This window comes from Anticarsia gemmatalis, chromosome 22 (genome assembly GCF_050436995.1).
Source record: "Anticarsia gemmatalis isolate Benzon Research Colony breed Stoneville strain chromosome 22, ilAntGemm2 primary, whole genome shotgun sequence".
In the NCBI taxonomy this organism is placed as follows: domain Eukaryota; kingdom Metazoa; phylum Arthropoda; class Insecta; order Lepidoptera; family Erebidae; genus Anticarsia; species Anticarsia gemmatalis.
Genome location: NC_134766.1, coordinates 3,007,779 through 3,030,817, shown reverse-complemented (window position 1 = coordinate 3,030,817; position 23,039 = coordinate 3,007,779). Strand labels below are relative to the sequence as shown.

General features: G+C 34.9%; 2 protein-coding genes across 5 annotated transcripts in view; one reads left to right on the top strand and one right to left on the bottom strand.

Moving 5' to 3' along the window:
* Window positions 1-72: 72 nt before the first annotated feature.
* Orc6 (Origin recognition complex subunit 6) lies at window positions 73-4,640 on the bottom strand. Its single transcript, XM_076129366.1, has 6 exons — window positions 4,450-4,640; window positions 3,920-4,046; window positions 3,084-3,272; window positions 2,519-2,574; window positions 1,783-1,946; window positions 73-1,180 (listed from the first exon to the last, which is right to left on the bottom strand). The coding sequence occupies exons 1-6, from the start codon at window positions 4,515-4,517 to the stop codon at window positions 918-920; spliced, it is 867 nt and encodes a 288-aa protein (XP_075985481.1). The 5' UTR covers window positions 4,518-4,640; the 3' UTR covers window positions 73-917.
* A 598-nt stretch (window positions 4,641-5,238) lies between these two features.
* Galphas (G protein alpha s subunit) overlaps window positions 5,239-23,039 on the top strand; it is a 40,396-nt gene continuing 22,595 nt past the window's right edge. The window contains exons 1-2 of one of the 4 annotated variants that reach the window (XM_076129682.1): window positions 5,239-5,467; window positions 5,857-6,053. The gene's annotated coding sequence lies outside the window, so the exon portion shown is untranslated. Of the gene's footprint in view, window positions 5,468-5,617; window positions 6,054-23,039 lie in introns of all 4 variants that reach the window. The other 3 variants (XM_076129684.1, XM_076129681.1, XM_076129680.1) reach the window with 3 other exon arrangements.

Sequence of the window (23,039 nt, the reverse complement as noted above, 5' to 3'; positions counted from 1 at the left end):
CCCTCCCTCGTTCGGGAGGAGGCTCTTACCCAACAGTGGGACAGGCATGAGTTATAAATAAAACTCTATACGTAAAATAAACAAATACGTCTACTTACATCTTATGATACTTAAAAATGTAACATGAAATCCAAAAATAATGAAAAAAAATATGAAATTCAAAATCTAATTTAATGTCATATAAATATCAAAAATACATTCATAATACACACAATTGATCATATTCTGAGACACTCATAGACAGTTGCACTTATCAGTCGGTAAAGGAACTTATGACGTAGTAATTTTATAGACGGGTGGCTTTTGATAGGAGGACCTCCACACTTTATAAGGCACGTTAAGAATCAGTCCTATTTATTGTCGATTGAAATAACAGTCATGTCATATCTAAGGCCTAACGCAAATCAGGTGCGGCGCGTTGAAGATACTTAAAATTAATTTATCTATACTAATATTATAAAATTTTAGAGTTTTTGTATGCGCTAATCAAGAACTACTGATGCGAATTGCAAAAATATTTTACTGTTGGATAGCCTATTTATTGAGGAAGGCTATATAACATCACATTACAACCAATAGGAGTAGAGTACCAGTAAAAAATGTTACAAAAAAAGTGAAAATTATGACCCTTCAGTTCCTGAGATTAGCGCGTTCAACCAAACAAACGAACTAGAATGATTTATTATCAGTATTTTCGCCGCCGACACCGGTTTGCATTAGGCCAAATGACTTAGGGCGCGTTCCCACTATGTCGTGACGACAGATAGTCGTGTCGTTCTATATGTGAACTCCTCCATTTAAACACATGAGCCACGACACTTAAAACTACACGATTATCTATCGTCACGACATAGTGGGAACGCGACCTGACGGCTTAAACAACATAGACAGTAGGCCACTAACTATACCATAAATAATCATAAATCTATAGGAAACAGTAATCTAACTCCATTTGCCTTGGAAGGTGTTTTGACAGGACTTTTGTATGGAGAATATTTCTGTAAAGATTTCCTAGGAGATTTCCTCGGTGTGATACTTTTTCGTTCACATTGTTCTAATTCTTTCAGTTCCTTGTAAGCTGTTTCTAGCATCCTTGTCTTCCAATCGTCGTATGATTCTATCACTTCTTGTATGACTTCTGGCTTTGGTACGTCGATATCCATGTTTTCTACTGCTTCTACTGTAAATAGTAATCGTAATCTTTTATATTTTTTGTAAAGTAATCGTAATATTAAATATTTTTTGTTGACTAAAAAAATATGGTGATGCTAAAAATAATTTGACAATCATAGTTACTTTCAAATAAATATAAAATATCGGAAATTAATAAACTAAAATTGTCGTAAATTTTTTTGTGAATTTAAACATTAGGACTAAATAAATACAAAGTTTTAAGTAGTTTTACCATGCATGCAAATTCTACCCGTTTTTCCTAGCTTAATAAACAACAGGAATTTTTAATTTTAAGGACATCCGAGGATTATATCCGATATAAATAAATTAGACAAAACAATGTATTCTTCTTAAAAAAAGTCTGCTTTAGTAAAACTTTATCATTCTATAAAAAAAGTATAAAAAACTGTTCTTTAAGACAATTCGCGCTCTCTTGTAGCGGGGACTTTAACAAATCAACGGACCTAATATGCAACCAGACCTGAAATAACTAGATGTAGACCACACAATTATTATTCCCGTAGGAATCGAACCCACACCTGATGCGCTGGTAAAGCCATGGCGACCACAGTACGCAAACAGAAACATGTAACAATATGCACAACTCACCATCTTCAACCACATTCTTAGGTGGTCGTCCTCTCTTCTTCTTAGTGGTCGCGAAGTGCACCTCAGTGAACTTAGTCCAGTCTGCGTCCAGCTTAGCCCACTGTGCTGGCTTCAAGCGAGACTTCTCCACTATCTTACTCTTTGATATTTTTACTTTATTTATCCTGAAATTTATTTTAAATAGCTTATGAGAATTTTATTTATGTACAAACATAATATCACGCCTTTTTTCCATTGGGGGTAGGCAGAGACAAAAGAACCACTTGGTAGATCCCTACAAACTTTCCTTACTTCATTCGCATCCATCTTACCTTATCTTATCTTAAAATTTAAATACAGCCGGTTACATGAATAAATGATTTGATTTTGATTTTGACAACGCATCTGACCTTTTTGCAAGATATCAGCGTCATATTTATAAAAAAAAGTATTTTTTATAACACGCTGACATTATGACTTGAAATCTGTTACTTTAAATTTTGTCCATGTAAAGTACATACATGATATCACACCTGTTATACCCAAAAATGTAGCTAGAGGTGTATGAAATACACAAACAGACAACACATTACATTTTACCATTTGAAGTGTTTTACAATTAGTACATAGAGGTGAACCTATTGCTATATATGTATATCTCATTGGTTATTCATCAATGAGAGTACCAATCATTAAAATGTGCACCTAACAAACACTTACTTTTCTACACAACAGTATTAATTCTCTATTTACTTACCTACATGCTTGAAACACTGCCATACAAACATACTGAGGAAGATTTAGATCCACCTCCTGAAAATAACAGTATTACCACATTAAAATATATGATGATAGGCCGTCAGTAGATGAGTGATTAACAGGATAGATAACTTCCTATATACTTTGTGCAGAATTTTCTTTTGGGCTCAGATTTTTGTTTTAAACAACAGCTTAATTATATGATTTGCTGACCCACACAACTATGACTGGACTCACACACTGCATACTTATATAGATAAATTAACAACCAGGCTTAGAACAGATACTCATGCTCATTACACAAATAGGTGAGATAAGAACCCACCACATGCTTATTGCGGCAATGGGACCACATTAACCACTGCGCCAAATGTCCACTTGTGCATTATCTAGTAAAAAGAACCCATGGTTGACCATGATGATCATACTAAATTTCAACAAAATTAGTCAGTATACACATGACGGACAATCTGACAAATCAACTACAGATAGACTTTAACACACATTATATCAGCAAGGATATGATTTACAGACAAGTCACAGTATTATCCCACAATACCAACCATTTTAGCATTCTTCTGGTACTCTTCAAGTATCTGATCAGCCAGGTCCTGCACTCCACTGCACTGGAGACTGACGCACAGCATATTAGTGGTCAGTTTATCACTGTTCAGTTCTAGAAGGTTTTCTACCACCTTCCTTGTGTTGTTGTAGGCTAAGGGTTTCAGACCTGAATACTTTATTGCAGATTTCTGAAATAAGATATTTCAATTTCAATTTGTAAAATTAACTCATGTAAAAATTAGATAATCTCTGCAAGTGTTATGGCTATAATTGTATCTACAGCCATATGCTAGACCTAATACTGTAATGTTACTATATATGATTAGCTTAGATTGGAACAACCATGTAAGTTTACTGAGTATTATTCTAGGATTGGTAACATGTTTTAAACTTGAGTACAACATCTCAAATACAGCAATATTATCCAGAAAAAAAAAATTCAACATCTTTCCACATACATTCTCCTTTACTTTATTCTATAGAGAAATAGTAAGCTCAATCTGGGTAACTTTGAATCATTTGAGTAACATTGATAAAATTGATACAAGTTTGTTTTAGTTTTGCAAACTTTCATCAATTGTGTTGGTTTCATATGAAAAAATAATCGAAACTAGTTCATATTCTTACTGTCAATGTTACCCAAATGATTCAAAGTTACCTAGATTGACTGTATCCAAATGATAACAACAAATAAAGAGTATAGGTTTAAAAAAATAGTTGAATAGATAAAAGTACTTTTTTAACTATAGATAGAAAGATACAGTCAATAGTGGGGTGCATTTAAACTTTAGCTACCCTTATCTAAACGGTATAAGATAATAAGATGCATACTCACAATATCTAAGTCAGCTCCAAAGAGGCCAGCTGCTAAGTCCAGACATATGACCACTTTGCTGGTGTCAGTCAGATTACTGCCTGCTGTACTCTTTGTTTGTAACAACCTTTGAAACTCGGCTGCTTTGCTGTAACATTACGTTTAATAGGTTTTTAACAACACGGGTCATCTATGGGGTGGCTGGAAATGATTATAAATTACAGTAGGTATTCTAGCTGATTTTGTATACATATTGGAAATTGGCACGTTCAGGACTTGATGTCTTGAAATATTCTGTGTGAGAGTGACGAACTCAGATGCTTTCATGGTAAGTTACTGAATAGATTGAACTAGATCGTGATTAAAGTTTTGTAAAGAATAACTATAACCTGTCTACAGTACAATGTGTCTGAAGTTTGACTATGTATTGCAATTATCAATGATAAGTAAATAGTTTCATGAAGATTGAAATTACTTTAGGCTAAAGTTTATAATTTGTTTGATAAAACAGATGTTACGGTCTAAAAAATAGCGTGGCTTTGATTACTCACTTCAAAACCTTATCTTCTTCTCCCAGGCCCAGTTTAGTTGCTATCAAACTTAACGTTTTATTCGCCATTGCTTTGTTTTATATTATATTTATACATAAATTAATTTAACTTCCGAAAATTATGAAATTGTTATCAACATTCGTCCACAAACAAATCGCGCCATTTGAACGACTTTCTGACATTTGCGTCTAATTGTCATTCATTCGTTCAAAGCAAAGACAATCAAATACAGAAGAAAAATATAGAGGCACTTACTACAAATTAATTATTAAATATTTCAGGGCTAATTTCCTGCGAAATGTTTCAAAAGTCATTTGTACCTAATGATTATTGATAGGACTTTACAAATCTTCTCCCGCAAGTGCTTGATAACACGATGTTATTAGCTTTAAATGACTCCACAATAGCACACAAAAAAATAAATTATATTTGTACCTAAGATATTGTTTTGTTTTTAGTAAAAGCTTGAATTATTACTGTTTTTTATAATAATGCTAGTGAAAATCAGATACAAGTTTCCTTACCACATTCATTTATTTTAACTAATATGATTGTATGTCATAGTCGAGTAAATCGATTTTTTTACGTTTTAATTTTATTACAAACAAATTAAAATTACTTGACTCAATGAGTTCAACAAATGTATCCCAATTGAATTCTTAGTAAATAAATGCATAAAACTGTTTTTTCATGGAAAATGCACCATCTGACATTGTTTATCTCTTTCGTTCATGGTCGGAAAATCTTCTCGATTATCGATGACCACGCCCCTTTATCTCGATTTTGACTGAAGTTTCAATGATAAAACACCTTGCAATATCACAGAAGGCGACATGTTGATTTTTTTCTATAGGTTCTGTGAAGCCGATACGGATCGCTGTCATTGCTACAAAATGTCTTTGTAGTTATCAGGGTGTAGGTCATATAATTGTAGTAATATTAACTAATCCGTGCTAATTTTCATATGTTAAACGTATCGCAAAGAAAAAGAAGAGGATCCACTCCACCCGAATCAGGGGTGTGTATGCAGTGATAGACCGATATAGATTTGTATCAAAATAATCCGAAGCTATTTATAAATATTATTTTCTCAGCTTTTACTTATGTTCAAACGTTAATAGTAACGTCTGATCTATAATTAACTTGTGAAAGTTTATAAATATTACAGTATTCCATGGTGGACTCGTGAGTCGAGTCGGGTCATTACTGCCAAAGGTTGCCATTTTTTAGTTGGATATAATCGTGTGTGGTGATAATCAGGGCGTGATCTCGTGCTTGTTGGCTCTCAGTGTCGAGCGGGACGGTGTAGGAGTGTGGTGTAGTGTCCGTGAGGCGTACGGTGAATGTGCGAGCGGAACGCGGGACACTAAGTCGTTCGAAGTGCATAAGATAGAGTGGTGGTTTCAGGTTGAGATGCAACTAGTGTCAGTTCGGTCGAGATAATAGCCAGTGCGTGTGTCGTGTGGTTGTAAGTGATAATGCGGTCGCAGTGAGAGGCTCGGAGACTCCACCACGGCTTCTTCAGTGGCGGGTGGCGCGCGGGGAGCCGAGTCTCCTTCGCAGGCCAACCAGGACACGGTGGATAACGCCACACCCACCTGCTGGTGAGTACCTCACTCCTTGTCATGTGCCACAACACCTGTGACATGTACATACACTCTCTGTCTTCTACTCTTGTTTCTTGACAAAGATATTCCTACAAACTGCCACTAAAGTCTTCCCTTACATTCTTATAAAACAACAAGTGTTACTTACACCAATTTTCAAAGAACAAATAAGTATTCTTTCTTGCATTTCTATATACCTATGCCTTCTATATATTTCAGTTGTATACCTTAGTAACAGTGTATGTAATCTTGTAAATGTACTTCATTTGTATTAAGTACCTATATCTTGTGTCTGTGTAATGTCATGCAATCACTATCAATATAATTTTATTATCTGTTTAAGGTAATAATAAATCTTCTCAACAATTTCATTCACATTCCAAGTTCAAAATTATAGAATTAGTTTTTTTTTGGTCAGTATATTTTTAATGATATAGACTTCAAGGCTATGGCCTGTTTCAAGGCTTTCTAAATGCAGTGTAAATATTGCATTGGTTGATATTTGTTGTAGCATGATGAAATTTTTGTTACAATATCATGCTTATAATGTAAATTGTCCCACTGTTAAAACAACTAGATAAACATGGCAATAGCATATAGGCTCACTGGCCAGTTTCAGTGCTGACTATCTTGAAAAAAAAGGAACTGATTCAAAAATTGGATATTGGAAACATCTGGATATCTAAGGGTTTGGTTATAAGATGGAATTATGACAGTTGCTTTCATAATTTATTTAGCAGATAGGTTATCTGGCACTTATTTTTAAGATATAAAACTGATTGTTAGTGCATCTATAGTTAGATTCTTGTAAGAAATTGAACTAATTGTAGTAAATGATTCCAAGTAATATTAAAAGGTTTATTGAAAAAGACTATCATACTTTCTTTGATCGTCAAACATTTGTGATTGATCTTACTGCAGAGAATAAGCAAGCTTGTGCTGACTCCATTAATCCCCATTCTGATAAATTATAGAAAACATTTCAATCTTAAAAAAGATCTGTAAAATGTCACTGTATACTGTCTTATTGCCAGGCAAAGATGTTCCCTCCTCGGATAGATACTATTATTTCTGTCTATTTGCCTATCTGCACCTTTACCTTAAATTTTTTTCCATGATATTTTTCATAGTACCTAAAAAAATATTTCATACATACAATTCTGTAGCTAGGTTATATCATACCATTGTTTTACTGAATTAATCAAAGTCAAATTATGTAGATTTTAATTTCCTGATTTGAAAACTCACAATTATAGTTATTAATTATTCAATACATATAGTTTGAAATGCCTATCCTGTATAGTAAAGGAAAATTTAAATTGATTGACAACAGACCTTTAAATAAAAAAAAAACCTTTTAATAGTAGTTTAAAACAAAACCTATGTAGTTTATGTTATCATAATTATCATAAAATGTACTATTTATTTAAATAAATAAAAAAGATTTCACTTCATCTCCTATAATAAATATATTTCTTACTAGATTCCATTTTAGAGTTCCTTAACAAGAAAGGAAAAAGGAACACTCTATTTCTGTATCAGTAGTTTTTAATTACCTTCTGTGAAATATTTTAACATTCTGATTCTTTTCAATACAATATTTATTGTTCTCTATATCAACTTAATCTTGTTTGTCAAGATGTATGGATGTGAATGAAGTAAGGGAAGTTTGTAAGAATCGTACCAAGTGATGTTCTCTGGTACCTACTCCTATGGGAAAAATATGTGATTTTGTGTATGTATTTAAATAAAGTTATAAAGTACTATTATTGACATCCCATCCCATCAAGGTATGCTAACAATAGTCCTACCTACCTATTTTGATTTATGTTCGACTATGCTTTCATGTATTATTTACTGCTTAATGCTTGCATAGTAACAAGTCTATGAAACTGAATCACAATGAATTTTCATGCTAGAAGATATTTAATCATACATACATGCATAAAATCACGACTTCTCATAGGGATATGCAGAGAATTCTTAATAGTCACACCTCATTACCTACTTATACTATAATTAACTATGTATTGGATAGTTTACCGAGAATTTATTTGACAGATACATTTAAATAAATAAATAAATATATTGGGACAACTCACACACGGTCATTTGATTCCAAACTAAGCAGAGCTTGTACTATGGTAACCAAATAACTGATAAACATACTTATATACTTCTAAATACATACTTATATAGATAAATTAACATCCAGGTTCAGAACAAATACCAATTTACTACCAATTTATCCATTAGATATAGTCTAACCATATGTAGTGAATCTGGTAGATATCTTATGTGGCTGTTATTTTATACAGAGGGTGTTATATTTTCATTCCTTCATAAACTCAAAATCTTTTAAGATAGGCAGGCATCATGAAAGACAGCTTTGATACCTTATAATTTTATCATAGCAATCATTGTATCTGTTAGGTTACTCTTGTTGTATCTATAATGTATGCAAACAACAGACTAAAAATTGGACTTATTAATTGATACTGCTGCAATTAAAGTGATCTTAAAAAAAAGTATATTATAAGAAAATTCATCAAATGTGTTGCCATCCCCTGATAGAGAGATGTTGCAACAACAATAGTACAGGGTACACTTGGGACAGGATTTTTCTATGCAATTGTATAAAAAATCTCATTATAGGTGTAAATGTTCTTTATGTTTATAGTCACCTCCATCTCACTCAAACCACTGTCTGTCTGTGTTGCTCCAAAACTGATTTTTAATCAATCTGATTGAGTTGTGTGCAGTAACATGTAAACAAACACAGAATTTCTTTGACATTTATCATACCTAGTGAAGATTACCATTGGTAGTTGTAAAATTGGACAATAAATACTTTAACAGATAAAGTGTGCATTTTATATTTAGGGTAGGGCCAATTGTAACTTTGTAATGTAATAATAATTAATAAATTATAGATGTTCTTAATATTGAAAACCTGCAGTCCTGTATGACAAGATTTATGGATGTGACTGAGGCAGGGAAGTTTGTAAATATCGTACCAAGTGTTGTTGTGGAAAAGGCCTGATTTTGTATATTTATGTATGTATTTTAAGATTTTGACTAGGTAAAACAATAGGACTACTGTGTTATCTATAAAATTTCTTCTTCTGTTCTATTTTGCTTTTGTCAGAGCGGTTGTAGTTGTCACTGTTGTTAGCCTCGGTCCCTAGGGATACAAATTGCATAAAATATTAGTACATGTATGTAACTAAGTACATGTATACATATGACGAGATGAATGAATATGGATGAAGCAAAAGATTTTTATAAGGATCACAGGTATAGTCTTGACTTACCTTGATCCTGGGCTACAAACAGTAAGGGTTGTGTTATAACTGACTACTGAGTGACTGACTGATCGATGGACAGCGTACAGCCGAAACTACTAAGCATAGAAAGTGTAGAGCAATAAGTGATTTTTGGAAATTCCACCTCTAAGGGTTTGAAAAATAGTTTTACATAAAGTCATAAACACTAGTAAATGCCAGTAAGCCACAATGCAGAAGAACCTACCTATATCCAATTTTAAATATCTTGATAAATTTTAAAATCTGTCAAAGGGGAAATCTAAAAGAATCCTAATTACCAAACCTGTAGTTTCCCATATTACATCATACACATAACTATGTTAAGATACCCTGTATCCTCATATGAATCATTTCAAGGAATCTGAGGAAAATTTGGTTAAAATTATTAAGTGGGAATACTTGTGTGAAATTAAGACAACTTTGCTGATTGGGGAAACAGAGGTACATAGTTTTACTAAAGATATGAATGCCCATTTTCAATAACCTACCACCAGTTACTTGGTTATCTTGTACCTTCCTTGAATTAGTCTATGTTTACTTTTTTCCTTATACTCATTGACAAAGACGGAGGTTTACGTCAAATTGTCTAATGTTGCTTAATACAAGAGTGGCTTGACTTGGCTTTAAAGCAGGGAACCGACAACGGCGCGTCAGTTCTAGCCGCGATGTCGATAGTAATTCATATCATTCGGGTCCATACTGTTTACGATTGCCGTGCACAGGTCTCAGATTCAAAGGCCTGCGTCAAACTAAAATGTAATCCAGATTTTTCTAAAGATAATTCCCGAACATTGCCGAGAGTTAGGAAGAGGAAAACGTTGATAAAGTCCCTAATTGTGGCAGGAGCTTATTCTGTCTTCTCAATTTCGTAGTTGAAGTGTACTCTGCTGTACTGGACTTCCCAAAAGCATCTAAGTTGCATTACTTCTATACGGCACGTAGGAAAGCACAGAGCATTAAAAATTTCGAACCCATTCTAGAACAAAATCCTTTTTGTCACTGACTGAATCTATGAGCAGAAATGCTAATTCCTACTATAATAAATACGAAAGTAACTTTGACTGTCTGTCTGTTACGTTTTCACGTCTAAACCACTGAACCGATTTTAGTTATCTTTGACAGCAATAAAGTTCACTATGAGAAAGAACATAACTACTAGGCATCCTTTTTTGGATTAAAAGGGGGTGGAAGCGGGTTAAAAGAGCAGATGACTGTTTGTATGGAACTTCTGCCTTGAGTCGTTAAAACACGCGGATGAAGTCGCGGGCAAAAGCTAGTATTGAATAACTCACAGATTTATGAAATGAAAATTTTAATTTGATGTTTTCTACCCACCCCTCTCAGGCGCCTTGTTATGGTCTATTTTATGCGTAGACTGCCTACGCAGAACACAAATTAGTGTTTTGGCACTAATTGTAGATCTGATTACAAATCTCCTTGCTCTTGAATAGTAAGTCGATGTAATAATATTTCAACAACTGCTGATTCAACTAGTCTTGTCTTTCTCCTATTTTACGAATGTTAGAAAGGGAGGGAAAATTATATGAGATTTAGCATCAGCCGTGCGGATCGATCTGTCAGGTTAAGCTACGCTTGCCGATAGGTTGCTCTGTGAATGGGTGGCCATCTTATACATATCGAGTTCCTCCGTGTTTTGGAAGGCACGTTAATTTGTGGGTCCCGGCTGTCATTTTCAAAGATCTTTGACGGTCGTTAACAGTAGTCAGAAGCTTGAAAGTCTGACAACCAGTCTTACCGAAGGGTTTCGTGTTATAACCCAGGTAAGATAGGCAGAGTGATCTCCTGCTGAGTCCGGTGAGACTAGACAACACAGTTGGAAGAAAGGCTAGGCTGATATATTTGACGTAGAGGTATAGTGACGAATCAATGAGTTTCATATTTTCGAGCTTCGGAAGTAATTTCCCGTTCTCAAGCAAAGTGTCACCTGCATTTAGTCAGATTTTACCTGTTTGTAAAAGCACAGTTTAGCCACGTAACAATTGTCCGGTAAATCACATTTTCTTCCTAATTTTAATTGTTAACAAACAATCTCAACCAAATAAGAAATTCCTACGAAGAAGAATTAAAAAAATATTTGGTAAATTGATAGTTTAAAAACGGGAATATGGTACAAGAGACGCTTTGAACTCGGGAAATTGAAAGTTGTGGAAAGATTTTTTTTCATAAAACATTAAGTTTTCTTTAAATGATATGATGTTATGTGATTGCCTGAAGTGATTAACCCCCGGTTTCTGAGGTATATTTAGCGGTAGTTTATCTTTTTTTTCAATAGCGTTTAAAATCATATAAAAAACGCTATTGAATAGATAAACTACCGCTATATGTACTCAAAAACCGGGGGTTAATGAATTTTCCTTTTTTTTCTCTCATAGGCTCGGACAATCCAGAAAACGATATATTAACGTATTTTTTCCAAACATTGAATATGCATTTTTCAAAGAAGTTTATGTACCTAATAAACTAACTATAACCTAAGGCATATTCAGACAAAGTCGTGTACGAATCTTAGTATATACAGTTGTCGTGAGCCGTGACGTCTTAAGGAGGTAAACCTTATCAGATAGTGAACACAAGGGGATTCGCTTCCAAAAATACATTGCCGTTTTATTTATAGAAATGTAATGATAATGTCGTTTGTCGCGTATTGTATTAAATTGATAAGAATATTCTCAATTGCTATAGTTATTTCGATTTATAGACTTAGTTAGTCTGGAAAAAGAAACTTATCTTGTCAAATTATATCATATATTGAATTGGGTAGGTAGTTGATTACCAGTCAAATCAAGTACACTTTATGAAATGTCAAAAACACATTTGATAGAAATACAGTGTAGTGACGTCACAGTTTCGTATTTTCGTTGGTATCAAATAAGTGCCTAACAAAATGCTTCACTCAGTAATAATTACAATTTCAGTATTATTTACAAAAAAAATGTTAAGTTGCAAGTCCAAGTGGCGTTCTCTGGTCTCTGTCTACCCAGGTCGATCCCGTGACGGGACTAGGGGGATAGACCCGCCTACCCATAAGGGAAGAAGGCATGATTTTATGTATGTATGATCTACAATGTGTATTGGTTTTTACGGAAAATCTACCGTTGCAGGCCAAATCATAATAATGATCTTATGTTAGCAGTCATTATTATTCTCTTACTCATTCTTTCCATCGCAAAGGACATTTTTTTCTTCGACAAAAGTCGAAAGCATCTCACGGCATAATTAAAGTCAATATTATAAATAAATAGTAATACAAGATGCATAATATCACGCCTTTTAATATGTGGATAGTCTTTTTTTAAGAATAAATCTTGAGTCAGCACCTTGCGTAAGAGATAACTGAGTGACTCATGTTTTCACTCGTTACGGAGGAATAACCTGTCAGGCTGTCAATATTGATTGTGAAACAATCCAACGACGATTATCCTTATAAACGTAGCTGTATTACCAATAGTTGACATACAGCCCTTGTAAAATTATATACAAAGACGAAATCACGCCTTTTTCCCAGGCGACCAAATAACGCTACTTGGTACGATCCTTACAAACTTCCCTTGTCCCATTCACATCCATGCATCTTGTCATACTGGATCGCCGGTTACGCCGTACGCCGGTTACGAGTATTATGCACCTACTTGGTAAAATTACTCTCAGTTTCATGAAAACACGTATTACGACTGACGAATAAGTATCAGTTAGCTAATCAGCTGTTTGATAGATGGCTTATTAAGGATAACCTATAGATAAAATTACACACGAGTGGTAGACTGAGACATAAACTGAATTTTAAGGTAGCTTGTGTGTTTTACAAATCTTACATAGAGAAGAACTACCTTTAAGTTACCATATACCTGTGCTACGAAATCGCATTGCTGTAATTCCCCTCAATTAACAAGAATTTAAAATATTCCATCCTTGTCTCATCGTGCTTGTTAGAAAGGGAAGGTATTCGAGCAATATTCTCGGAATATGCAATATTACATCCATTATTGAATCGATAAAAGGTCACAGGTATAATAATATCTAGCTTATAATCATTGAATAGTTTCAATGGCTTTTCTATTATTGTATCTGGATCATTAAGTTTATTACTAGTATATAGTAAGTATTTCACATGCTTCGAAGGTAATATTATTTTTGAACCTATGTTTTTGAAGGAAAGCTTCGGAATATTACTTTTCTATCTTTTAACTTTAATCTAAAGATCATTAATGCTTTTTTTAACTAGGTACTGTCCCACTGCTGGGCAAGGGTCTGCTTCTGAACGAGGAAGGGGTTAGGCCTTGGGTCCACCACGTTGGCCGAGTGCCGGTTGTAGATTTTGCACAATAAAGTACTAGTAATGAGAGCAAAGAATTCTCAATTTAATATTAAAAATAACATCTGAGACAAACACATCGTATGATATTTGAACTACCTGCATGGTTTGCCGCGGGAAAACCTAGTAATTTTAACACTAGCTTCTGCCCGGAGCCCCACTTTGTCCGCGTGAATACATTTCCCGGGGTAAAAGTATTCTATGTTAATATAGGCTATAAACTTCATATCATGTGATTTAAATTTCGTGAAAAATTGACTATTTTTTGCGTAAAAGAGTAACAAGTATACTTACACACAATTATTTCCTTTTTATAATATTGGTATAGATAAAATTAAAATTTAACAGTACAAGTATTTTATACTCTTGCATATTGGTGAAAATTGCATTTAAAAGTCTAGTCAGTCAAATTAAAGTGAAAGACAAATGCGTGTTTTCAAAAAAGATTCTGGTTATAACCAGAGAGTATGTCTAAAGTCGAGCATTATCAATTGTCATTCACATTAGCAAGTTAGCCAGCTAAGTGCTATGTGACGGAGAAAGTTTACAGCCGATGTTTACACCTTTCTAAATGCCCAAAATATTACTATAACAATATTATAACTGTTCTAGAAAGAAAATGTACTGAAAATTGGTCTCACTCATCAGTCTTTCGTTGAGGTTCAGCAACGTTTTCCGCAGTCGTTCGATAGATATGTCCCTACGTGGTGGGATTTGAGTTGAGTATAGTAGTGAGACCAACTTCTTACGTGCTCTCCGAAACAGGGAGACGCTCAGTTGAAACACCACTATGCGGCCACCCATCTTAGGGATGTCCGCGCCAAGGTTGCTTAACCCACTGATCGTTTACCAACCGATAAGCGCAGCTAGCGCCTCAAGTAGGTATTACTTAAAATTAAGTTGTTGCTCAAAAACAATGCTTCCTTTTTATAATATAACGTCATTATTTTTGTAAAAGTGCACTTCTCGCAATAAAACGTCAAATTTTGGAGATTATACTAGCAATAAACACTAATTGTAATGTTTGTTTGTACAAAATGAATAAAAAAATAAATAAAACAGATGCCTGAGGCATGATCAGTGTAGGAGTGAAAACACAGTGAGGGTAGTCGCACAAGGCACAACATGCGTACCTCCTTACATTGCGAGGTTCCTCCCTCGTCACGTGGTACCAGGATATTTTTATTGCACAGACTTATAAATAGACACTGGCCACCTACCGGGGGTAAGAAATTGCAACCGATACAAACTGTCGCTGTAGAATCGAGGTTTCTTAATGGTTTTGTTGTTATGGAAAACTTCTTGTTCTTGTGGGCTAAGGTTTTTTTTATGCAATACTGTCTCAGGGCAAGGGTCTCCTCCCAAACGAGAGGGAGGGGTTAGGCCTTGAGTCCACCACGCTGGCCAAGTGCGGGTTGGGGTCTTTGCATGCCATCAATAAATGTATTAAACAACTTTTTAGGCACGCATTCATCATGATGTTTTCCTTCACCATTAGAGCAAGTCATAATTATTTCTAATAGACACATAACTTCGAAAAGTAATTGGTGTGTTGTCTCGAGTTCGAGCTTGCAACCACTTGTGTGGGATGACTCCTAAGCTTCTTCTCTTTGAGATAGAGTAACAGTGAATCTTGTATTGTCGGATGATTAAGAAGCAATATCAAAATACCCAGATTGATAATGAAATTGAACTGCCTCTGATATTATCAAGATCTGTGTCATGGTGGACATTTGTATTGGTGTAGACAGCATAATCAAGCTACCTTCCAACTACTACCAAGTCCTTTCTTGCAGTGTCTACAATTAATCACCCATAAGTCAAAGTACAAGTTGCTAAGATTCCCTACAAATAACCTTGTCATACAGGACCACTGGTTACGAGTAGGACCACTTACATATAAATTATAATAAAACTCTAAAGTGACTGACTGACTGACATAGCGATCTATCAACGCACAGCCCAAACCACTGGACGGATCGGGCTGAAATTTGGCATGCAGGTAGATATTACGACGTAGGCATTTGATCAATTCTACCCCTAAGGGGATAAATTAGGAGATCAAATTTGTATGAAACTTTGTTAATTTTAAACCGATCTAGCTGAGACTTTGCATGCATAAAGATACTATGACTTAGTTATCCCCTAAGAAAGGAATTTGATAAATTCTTCCTGATTGGTTAAAATAGGGGGTGACAGATTGTAAAAATCTTCTTAGTTTTTTTATTGTTTGAACATATTAATTTAGATTCCCACATAGGATACTTTTTACTACGGGAAACCTTTTGACGTGGACGAAATTGCGGGCGGAAGCTAGTTTTCTATAAAACATGTTTACCAAACGTTCATAATAAGAAGATTCCTAACACGTAATGTTCTACAAAGTTAAATAACTTAATGTACACGAAAAATGTGAGCGACTTTCGAACGTAAACGAGTTCTCACACAAATGAGTTGAGGTACTTACTCAAATGAGCTCTTTGGACGACAAAATAGTTGCACGATAAGACCCGGGACATGCTTTGAATTACAACCTAAAGGGATTTTATTGCTTTCTAGTTTATTTTGTTAATGCTGCCTTAAACTATATTCTGCCTGCGATTTCGTTCGGGTGATAGCTTCTCGAGAAAAAGTATCCTATGTGCCAATCCTAGTTATAAACTATCTGTGTGCCAAATTTCATATAAATCTATCCAGTCATTTTGGCGTGAAAGACTAACAAACATACATCCATTCTTACAAACTTTCGCATTTATAATATTAGTAGGATATGATTTAAAATTGAAAAATGATTCCTTATGATAGGGTTATTTATTATGTTGTCGTTTTAATATGCAAAGAATAAATAAATATCAAACCAGAACAGGCCTTCAGGATTGCTCAGAAGCATACACTTTAAACGTCAATAATTTATATAGAAAAACTAGCTGACCCGGCAAACGTTGTTATGCCATAAACCTTAATAAAAAAAGTGTCATCTAGGGGTATGAAAAATAGATGTTGACCGAATCTCAGACCTACTCAATATGCTCACAAAATTTCATGAGAATCGGTCAAGCCGTTTCGGAGAAGTATGGCAACGAAAACTGTGACGCGAGAATTTTATATATTAGACTAGCTGACCCGCGCAACTTCGCTTGCGTCTCATATGAGAGAATGGGTTATAATTTTCCCCGTTTTTGTAACACTTTTTACTGGTACTCTGCTCCTATTGGTCGTAGCGTAATGATATATAGCCTATAGCCTTCCTCGATAAATGGGCTATCTAACACTGAATATTTTTTAAATCGGACCAGCAGTTCCTGAGATTAGCGCGTTCAAACAAACAAACTCTGCAGCTTTATAATATTAGTATAGATTAGTCGGCTATATTGAAAGACGTTTACAAAAGCCACATTCGTCTCCTAAACATTAATACCAATTTTCCCATGAGTCAAACATTACAAACTCGAATTACTAAGGGAACGAATAATCCATCTTACAACATTATCCTGTTGAATTAAACCTATTATAACTAGAAAAAAATGTGTAACGGCGACCGTGAGAGGCTGGAAACAATGACATATATGTAGTTACGGCTGTATCAAGTGGTAATTGTTCGTGTTAATAAGATAGTCGAGCCACGCGATGTTTGAAGAAAAGATGATAAATAACAGCTGATTATTTCGTTTATTTTAATAAACATCTTATAAAAGGCATAATATTTTAAAAGCATTTGAAATCTATTTTTGATACAATATCTATCTATCTATCGTATGGTTAGTGGTCAACCTAGTATCAAAGTTTTTCAAAGGCCTTTGACATGGCTTAACGACTGTTATCTTAATTGACGACAACCGGGACCGACATTTACGAGCCCTCCGAAGCACGGAGATGCTCCGTTCAAATACTACTATGCGGTCACCCATCTATAGAATGACCGCGCCAACGGTTGCTTAACCCACAGATCGTTTACCGACCGGCACAACTGGCTATTGAGCGCTTCGATATAATATAATATTGAACTTACAAATTACGATCTTTCAGACTTGCTACACACATATTCGGTTTAGTTTTGCCGTCCTAGCGGGGCGGCAAAACCAAATATATGTAGATGGACCCGATCGGCACAAGCCGAACAAATGAGTGGAGTCGGTTTTGTTGTTTGATAAAAATGACTGCCTCCGTGGCGCGTTAGGTTACCACGCCGCTATCATTGCGTCGGGGGATCTTTGGTTCGATTTCCACACGGAACAATTTTTTTGTGCGATCCACAAATAATTGTTTCGGGTCTGGTTGAGCATTGTGAGTTTGTAAAAGTCCCCGTGACACAAGATCAATTCTTAGTGCGGGAGTGGTCTTGTTAAGGAGCAAAAAGATGCTTAATCGTATATTATATGTAGGAACGAAGTAACACGTAATAACAACAGTTGAAATAGGTACCTAATCCATTCTTTAGGCACAACGAGTAAATTAACCTACGATAATAATTACCTACGAATTAAAAACACTTTCGCGCCAAGTCAACGTCAATTGACTCATTTGTTTATAACTTTTTAATACAAACATGACTATAATATACAACCTATTTTCATTCATAAACTCATTTAGTGCAATGACGTAATTGAGGGAAATCCACATGTTTACGATTTGACATGTAGTTACATTACATATGTAGTACATTGTGTTGTTTTATTGTGCAATCATTACATATAAAGTACGTAAGAGATTCAATGTAATAAAAATTACTAGTAATTTACACATTTTGATCGTATCACCAAGTGGTAAAGAATTTGGTGTACTACAATGCTCGGTTTGTGTGAAGGCATTGTCAACGTATTCATAGGAAACGAGAAATGTACTCGTTGAAGGACACCCATTCGCCTCTATTTTGCTAGGTGCAATCAAGGCTTTACCATTCAAGACTAGCAGCAACATATAAAAATGCTAAATCCTTGCCTTTCTGCTCGTCTATGCTTGTTAAAAGTCAAAAACGACTAAACGGTTTTCGTGTGGTTTACACTAAGCAACGATTTTAAGGGACATGAGGGAATAATTCATTGAGCTTCTATATTATATGTGAATGTACTCTGAGTCTAAAATAACTATTCAACGGTACTATATTAAAAAAGTCAGCCATTCGTTCTAAAAAAAACGTTTTTTTTTACAAAATATCACCAAAATGAATGATGTCCCAACGTAAATAATAGTGACGAAGAAACGTAGACTTAGCGAAAATAAATATCAATAAAAAGACATATTTACAAACATAGTAAGAAGTAAATACAGTCTAATAATAGACGAGATTCACAGTTTTTTCACCTCAACGGTTCACCGGTTCAATTACAATTAGTTTATGGATAAAAACTGCCATGTTTTGTGCTGTTTCTTATGTAAGTAGTTTGACATGCTGTTGCTCGCTTTAATACTAACTGACCCTGTGCAAACGGGATTGTTCTGATTGAAAACTACTTCCTGAAGTAACTGTCCTTTTCTTTAAGTAGTGATAAAGAGATTCCTCTTGATCTTCTTGGTTCCGTACCCAAAGAAGAAAAACGGGATCCTATTGCTGAGACTTCTCTGTCTGTCAGTCTGTTACTAGGTTGTATCTCATGAACTATGATTATTAGACAGTTAAAATTTTAAAAGATGATGTGTATTTGTTGCCGATATAACTCTTTCGTATTGCTTATTAGTTGAGTAGAAGATAACATTTTCTAAGTTTTTCCGTGATGTAAACTGTATGATGCTGGCAACCAATATAGTTTTATTTGCTGCATCTTCGAGAGACTTTTGCTTGAAACTCTTCCTAACCCCTCTTTATATCCACTAGTAATTATCCTTGCCTAAATTAAAAGTAATTACAGAGGAATACGACCATACTCGACAAAATTCCAGTAGGTTACTTAAAAATAGCTGATATTCTGCAGGATTTCTCACGATATTATCCTCAAAATAATCAGTTGCCCGCATCATTTAATTCCATTGTCTATATAGTTTTACCATAGTCTGAATAATGTTATAAGCTGCCCTGAAAATATATTTATTTTATCAATGACTGCTTATGTTCCTCGTGGTCAGGTGGCGTTATCCGTAATCCATTAGTCGTTTATGCCGCCCATGGGACTCCCCGGGTCACTAACATTACCATATTTGCACCCCGGAACCAAATGTCATTAATATTTAACATTTTCGGGATTTTTTTTATATGCTTAGCCTGTTTTAGAAATGTACTCAATCCTCTACTTGATATTTCTAGATATATTTCAAACAAACTCAAGCCTTTTCTACGCTTATTCTTCAGGTTTTAATACATGAAAAGAGTAAAACGACGATCGCCACTAACTACCGGGGGGAGAAGGGAGGCAAATCTGTACATCGGAGGGATAGAATAGTAACTTTTTTTGAAAATTTCCTTCTTGCACCATTAAAGTCGCAAGAACCAATTCCACTTAATAGTATGCGACATTAAATCCTATAACATCTATAAAAAGAAATATCCAATCGTATATGACATTGAATCCACTAATGTCTAACTGGTAAAGGATCTCAAAGTTAATGTTGTATACCTCTGAGGTACAGAAATCTGCCTCCATGGCACAGTAGTTTAGGTCGCCACGCCAATACCATTGCGTCGGAAGGTCGTGGGTTTGATTCCCACACGGAAAAAATATTTGTGTGATCTACAAATAATTATTTCGGGTCTGGTTGTGTTTTGTGTCCGTTGTTTGAATGTTTATAAAAGTGCCCGCGACACAAGAGCAATTCTTAATGCGGGAGTTGTTCTAAAAAAAAAATAGAAATGCCTAATCCAATATTTATTAAAAAATCAGTATCATTTGATTAGCAAATAAGAATATCTTCAGCTTTATCATACTGTAGGTTATTCGCCGATATTTTTGAATGAAAACAAGCGTCCATTAAGTACCGGCAGGGCTATGACGACGGCCTGCGTCGTTTCGCGGCGCACCAAACTGTCACCAATAATTTAAGTATTTTTGGCGTGTAATAAAAAAACAATATTCAAGATACATTTTTTTCATACAAAATGTCAACGCTTAAAATATCGGATTATTTTTGGTGGCGTTATTTTAAAACGTGGGATCGAAAAGTTGGTAATGAATGGAAAGGTTGTGTACTTATATTGTTATTGAATGTGGCTAATGGTTTTCAATGTTAGATAGTATTTAGTTCTTGCTGGGAGGTTTTTCTGTACTACGAGTTATAAAAAACGATCGCAATTTTCGGTAAATTATTGTGTAGCAGAAATCTTCGAAAACACTGCACTCATGTGAAAAATCATTTAGTATTTATAAGGTAAACTAATCAAAATAGATGTACACACTATATATTATGTATAAATGAAGCGAATCCGGGGCAATAGGATGATATTAAATGAAAAAAGTTGTCTCAGTCCACTATACTAGCTAAGCCGTCTGAGACTTTGCTTCTAAACCACAAAGTGTTGCTTATAAATAATAAAAATAAAATCTTCAAATACCGAAAAACACACGTCTAAAAATAAATCCAAAAACTCGAGCCTTAAATCGTTTAAAACGTCAAAATAAACCCGAAGAGAAACATCCACAATGACCACTTTCCCATATAAAGCAGGCGTTCGTATCAGCTAAGTTATGTTTCGACACCATTGTCACCATTGTGGAACCACTCCAACAAGGAATTTAAATCAGTTAAAACTGAACGCTTGTTATGTTAAATGTCTTATGTAATTGTAAAGCCAGTCTTTTGACTTGTGACGAACAAGGCGACGACGATTTCTGAGTTTTTGAGTTAAAAATACATGTGATTGTGTTGTATTAAATATATTATACACTTGCGTTGAGGAAGAAATCTTATTTTTTTTTAAGTAAGCTCTTGCAAGGTGGCTTTGCCTGATGAGGTTATTAAAAAAGAACAGTATCTTTTGCAGCACATTTTTGTCTAAATCGGTGACGCTGTAAAATACAGAATTAGTTTGGTACCTTTAGTTTTGATAAATATTTTCTACTGATTTGGTACTGATCTTTTCAACCCAAGGTTTAGAAGGCATTTTTATCAATTTCTGCAGTTAGCAGCCTTTGTTTGTGGTCTGTCTTGACTCTGTTATTTATGTAAGTGCCTCCTAAAATGGTATTATTATTGTCAGATCATTGGTCTATTGAAAACCTACCTAACTGGCCGCTTAACACCCCTCAATACATACACTCAGTTTATGAATACTGCTATGCCCATTTATATTATAGAGGAAAGCGTTATCTTTGTAAAATTCCATCTTTGAAACTTCTACCTCTTTTCTCCTAAAAATCAACGCGAGGTACCCAAAACTCTGACTAGAATGGTTTCAAAAGATGAACATAGCCAGAGAACTGTTGTTAATACTTCACAGTATCAAGAAAATTGTATAAATTGATACATTTATCAAGATACCTTCACCAAACTGGGTGTGGGACTTGCAAATACGCCATTTCGCACTCACCACTGAATTCAAATGATACGAATAATTACGTGAATGCATCTATTGCGCGTCAGTATGTCGAATGTACTCGAAACTGGACTGTATTTATTCTCTATCTGAATATGGGAACGTCTTGAAAGTCCTTACCGAAGAAAATACTGGAAAAAGTAGAACAAAATCACTTTGTCGGTGAAGAAAAATATTTATAGTTTTCTCTGTGAACCACTAGTTTGTGAAAGGAAGTTCTAATGGAACATCAAAGGGAAGAGAAATTACAAAGACTCTGGATAATTGTAAAGGTTATTAAAATTTATTTTTAGTTTTTGTACAAGAATAAAATAATTAATAGGTCTTGGGCAGCTTTGGTTTTCAATGAGAGTTGACGCTCAGCAGCTGCTTGAAGGTCCATAGCTTTACCCAAATTTTGGGCTAAGTATAATGTTTGCTAATTGAGCTAGACTACTTTAGTCCAAGAATTTACCCGACCCTTGCATGCTGTGCTCGCGGCTAGAGGAGATTTACAACATTTTTGAATATTTTATGCCTCCGCCGGTTGCGATTTAGGACATTTATGACATCCAGGCTTATGCAGCTGATGGAGGTCTGTTTGATACAGCTATTTCATTTTGGAAGTACCCATATTTTGTTTTGGGCAAGGGTATCCTCCCGAACGTGGGAGGGGTTAGGCCTTGAGTCCAGTACCCATAATAATTCATTATAAACTAAATAAATCGTGCATGACAAGGCTCTAAAAGTTTAACTGCCTCTGTGGCGCGGTCGGTAGTATATATGCGACCGCCGTGCGAGAGGTCTCGGGTTCGAATCCTGGGTCTGGCCAAAAAGCCTTTACTGAGATTTTCTGTTAAGAATTTATTAGAAATTGCCCGGAG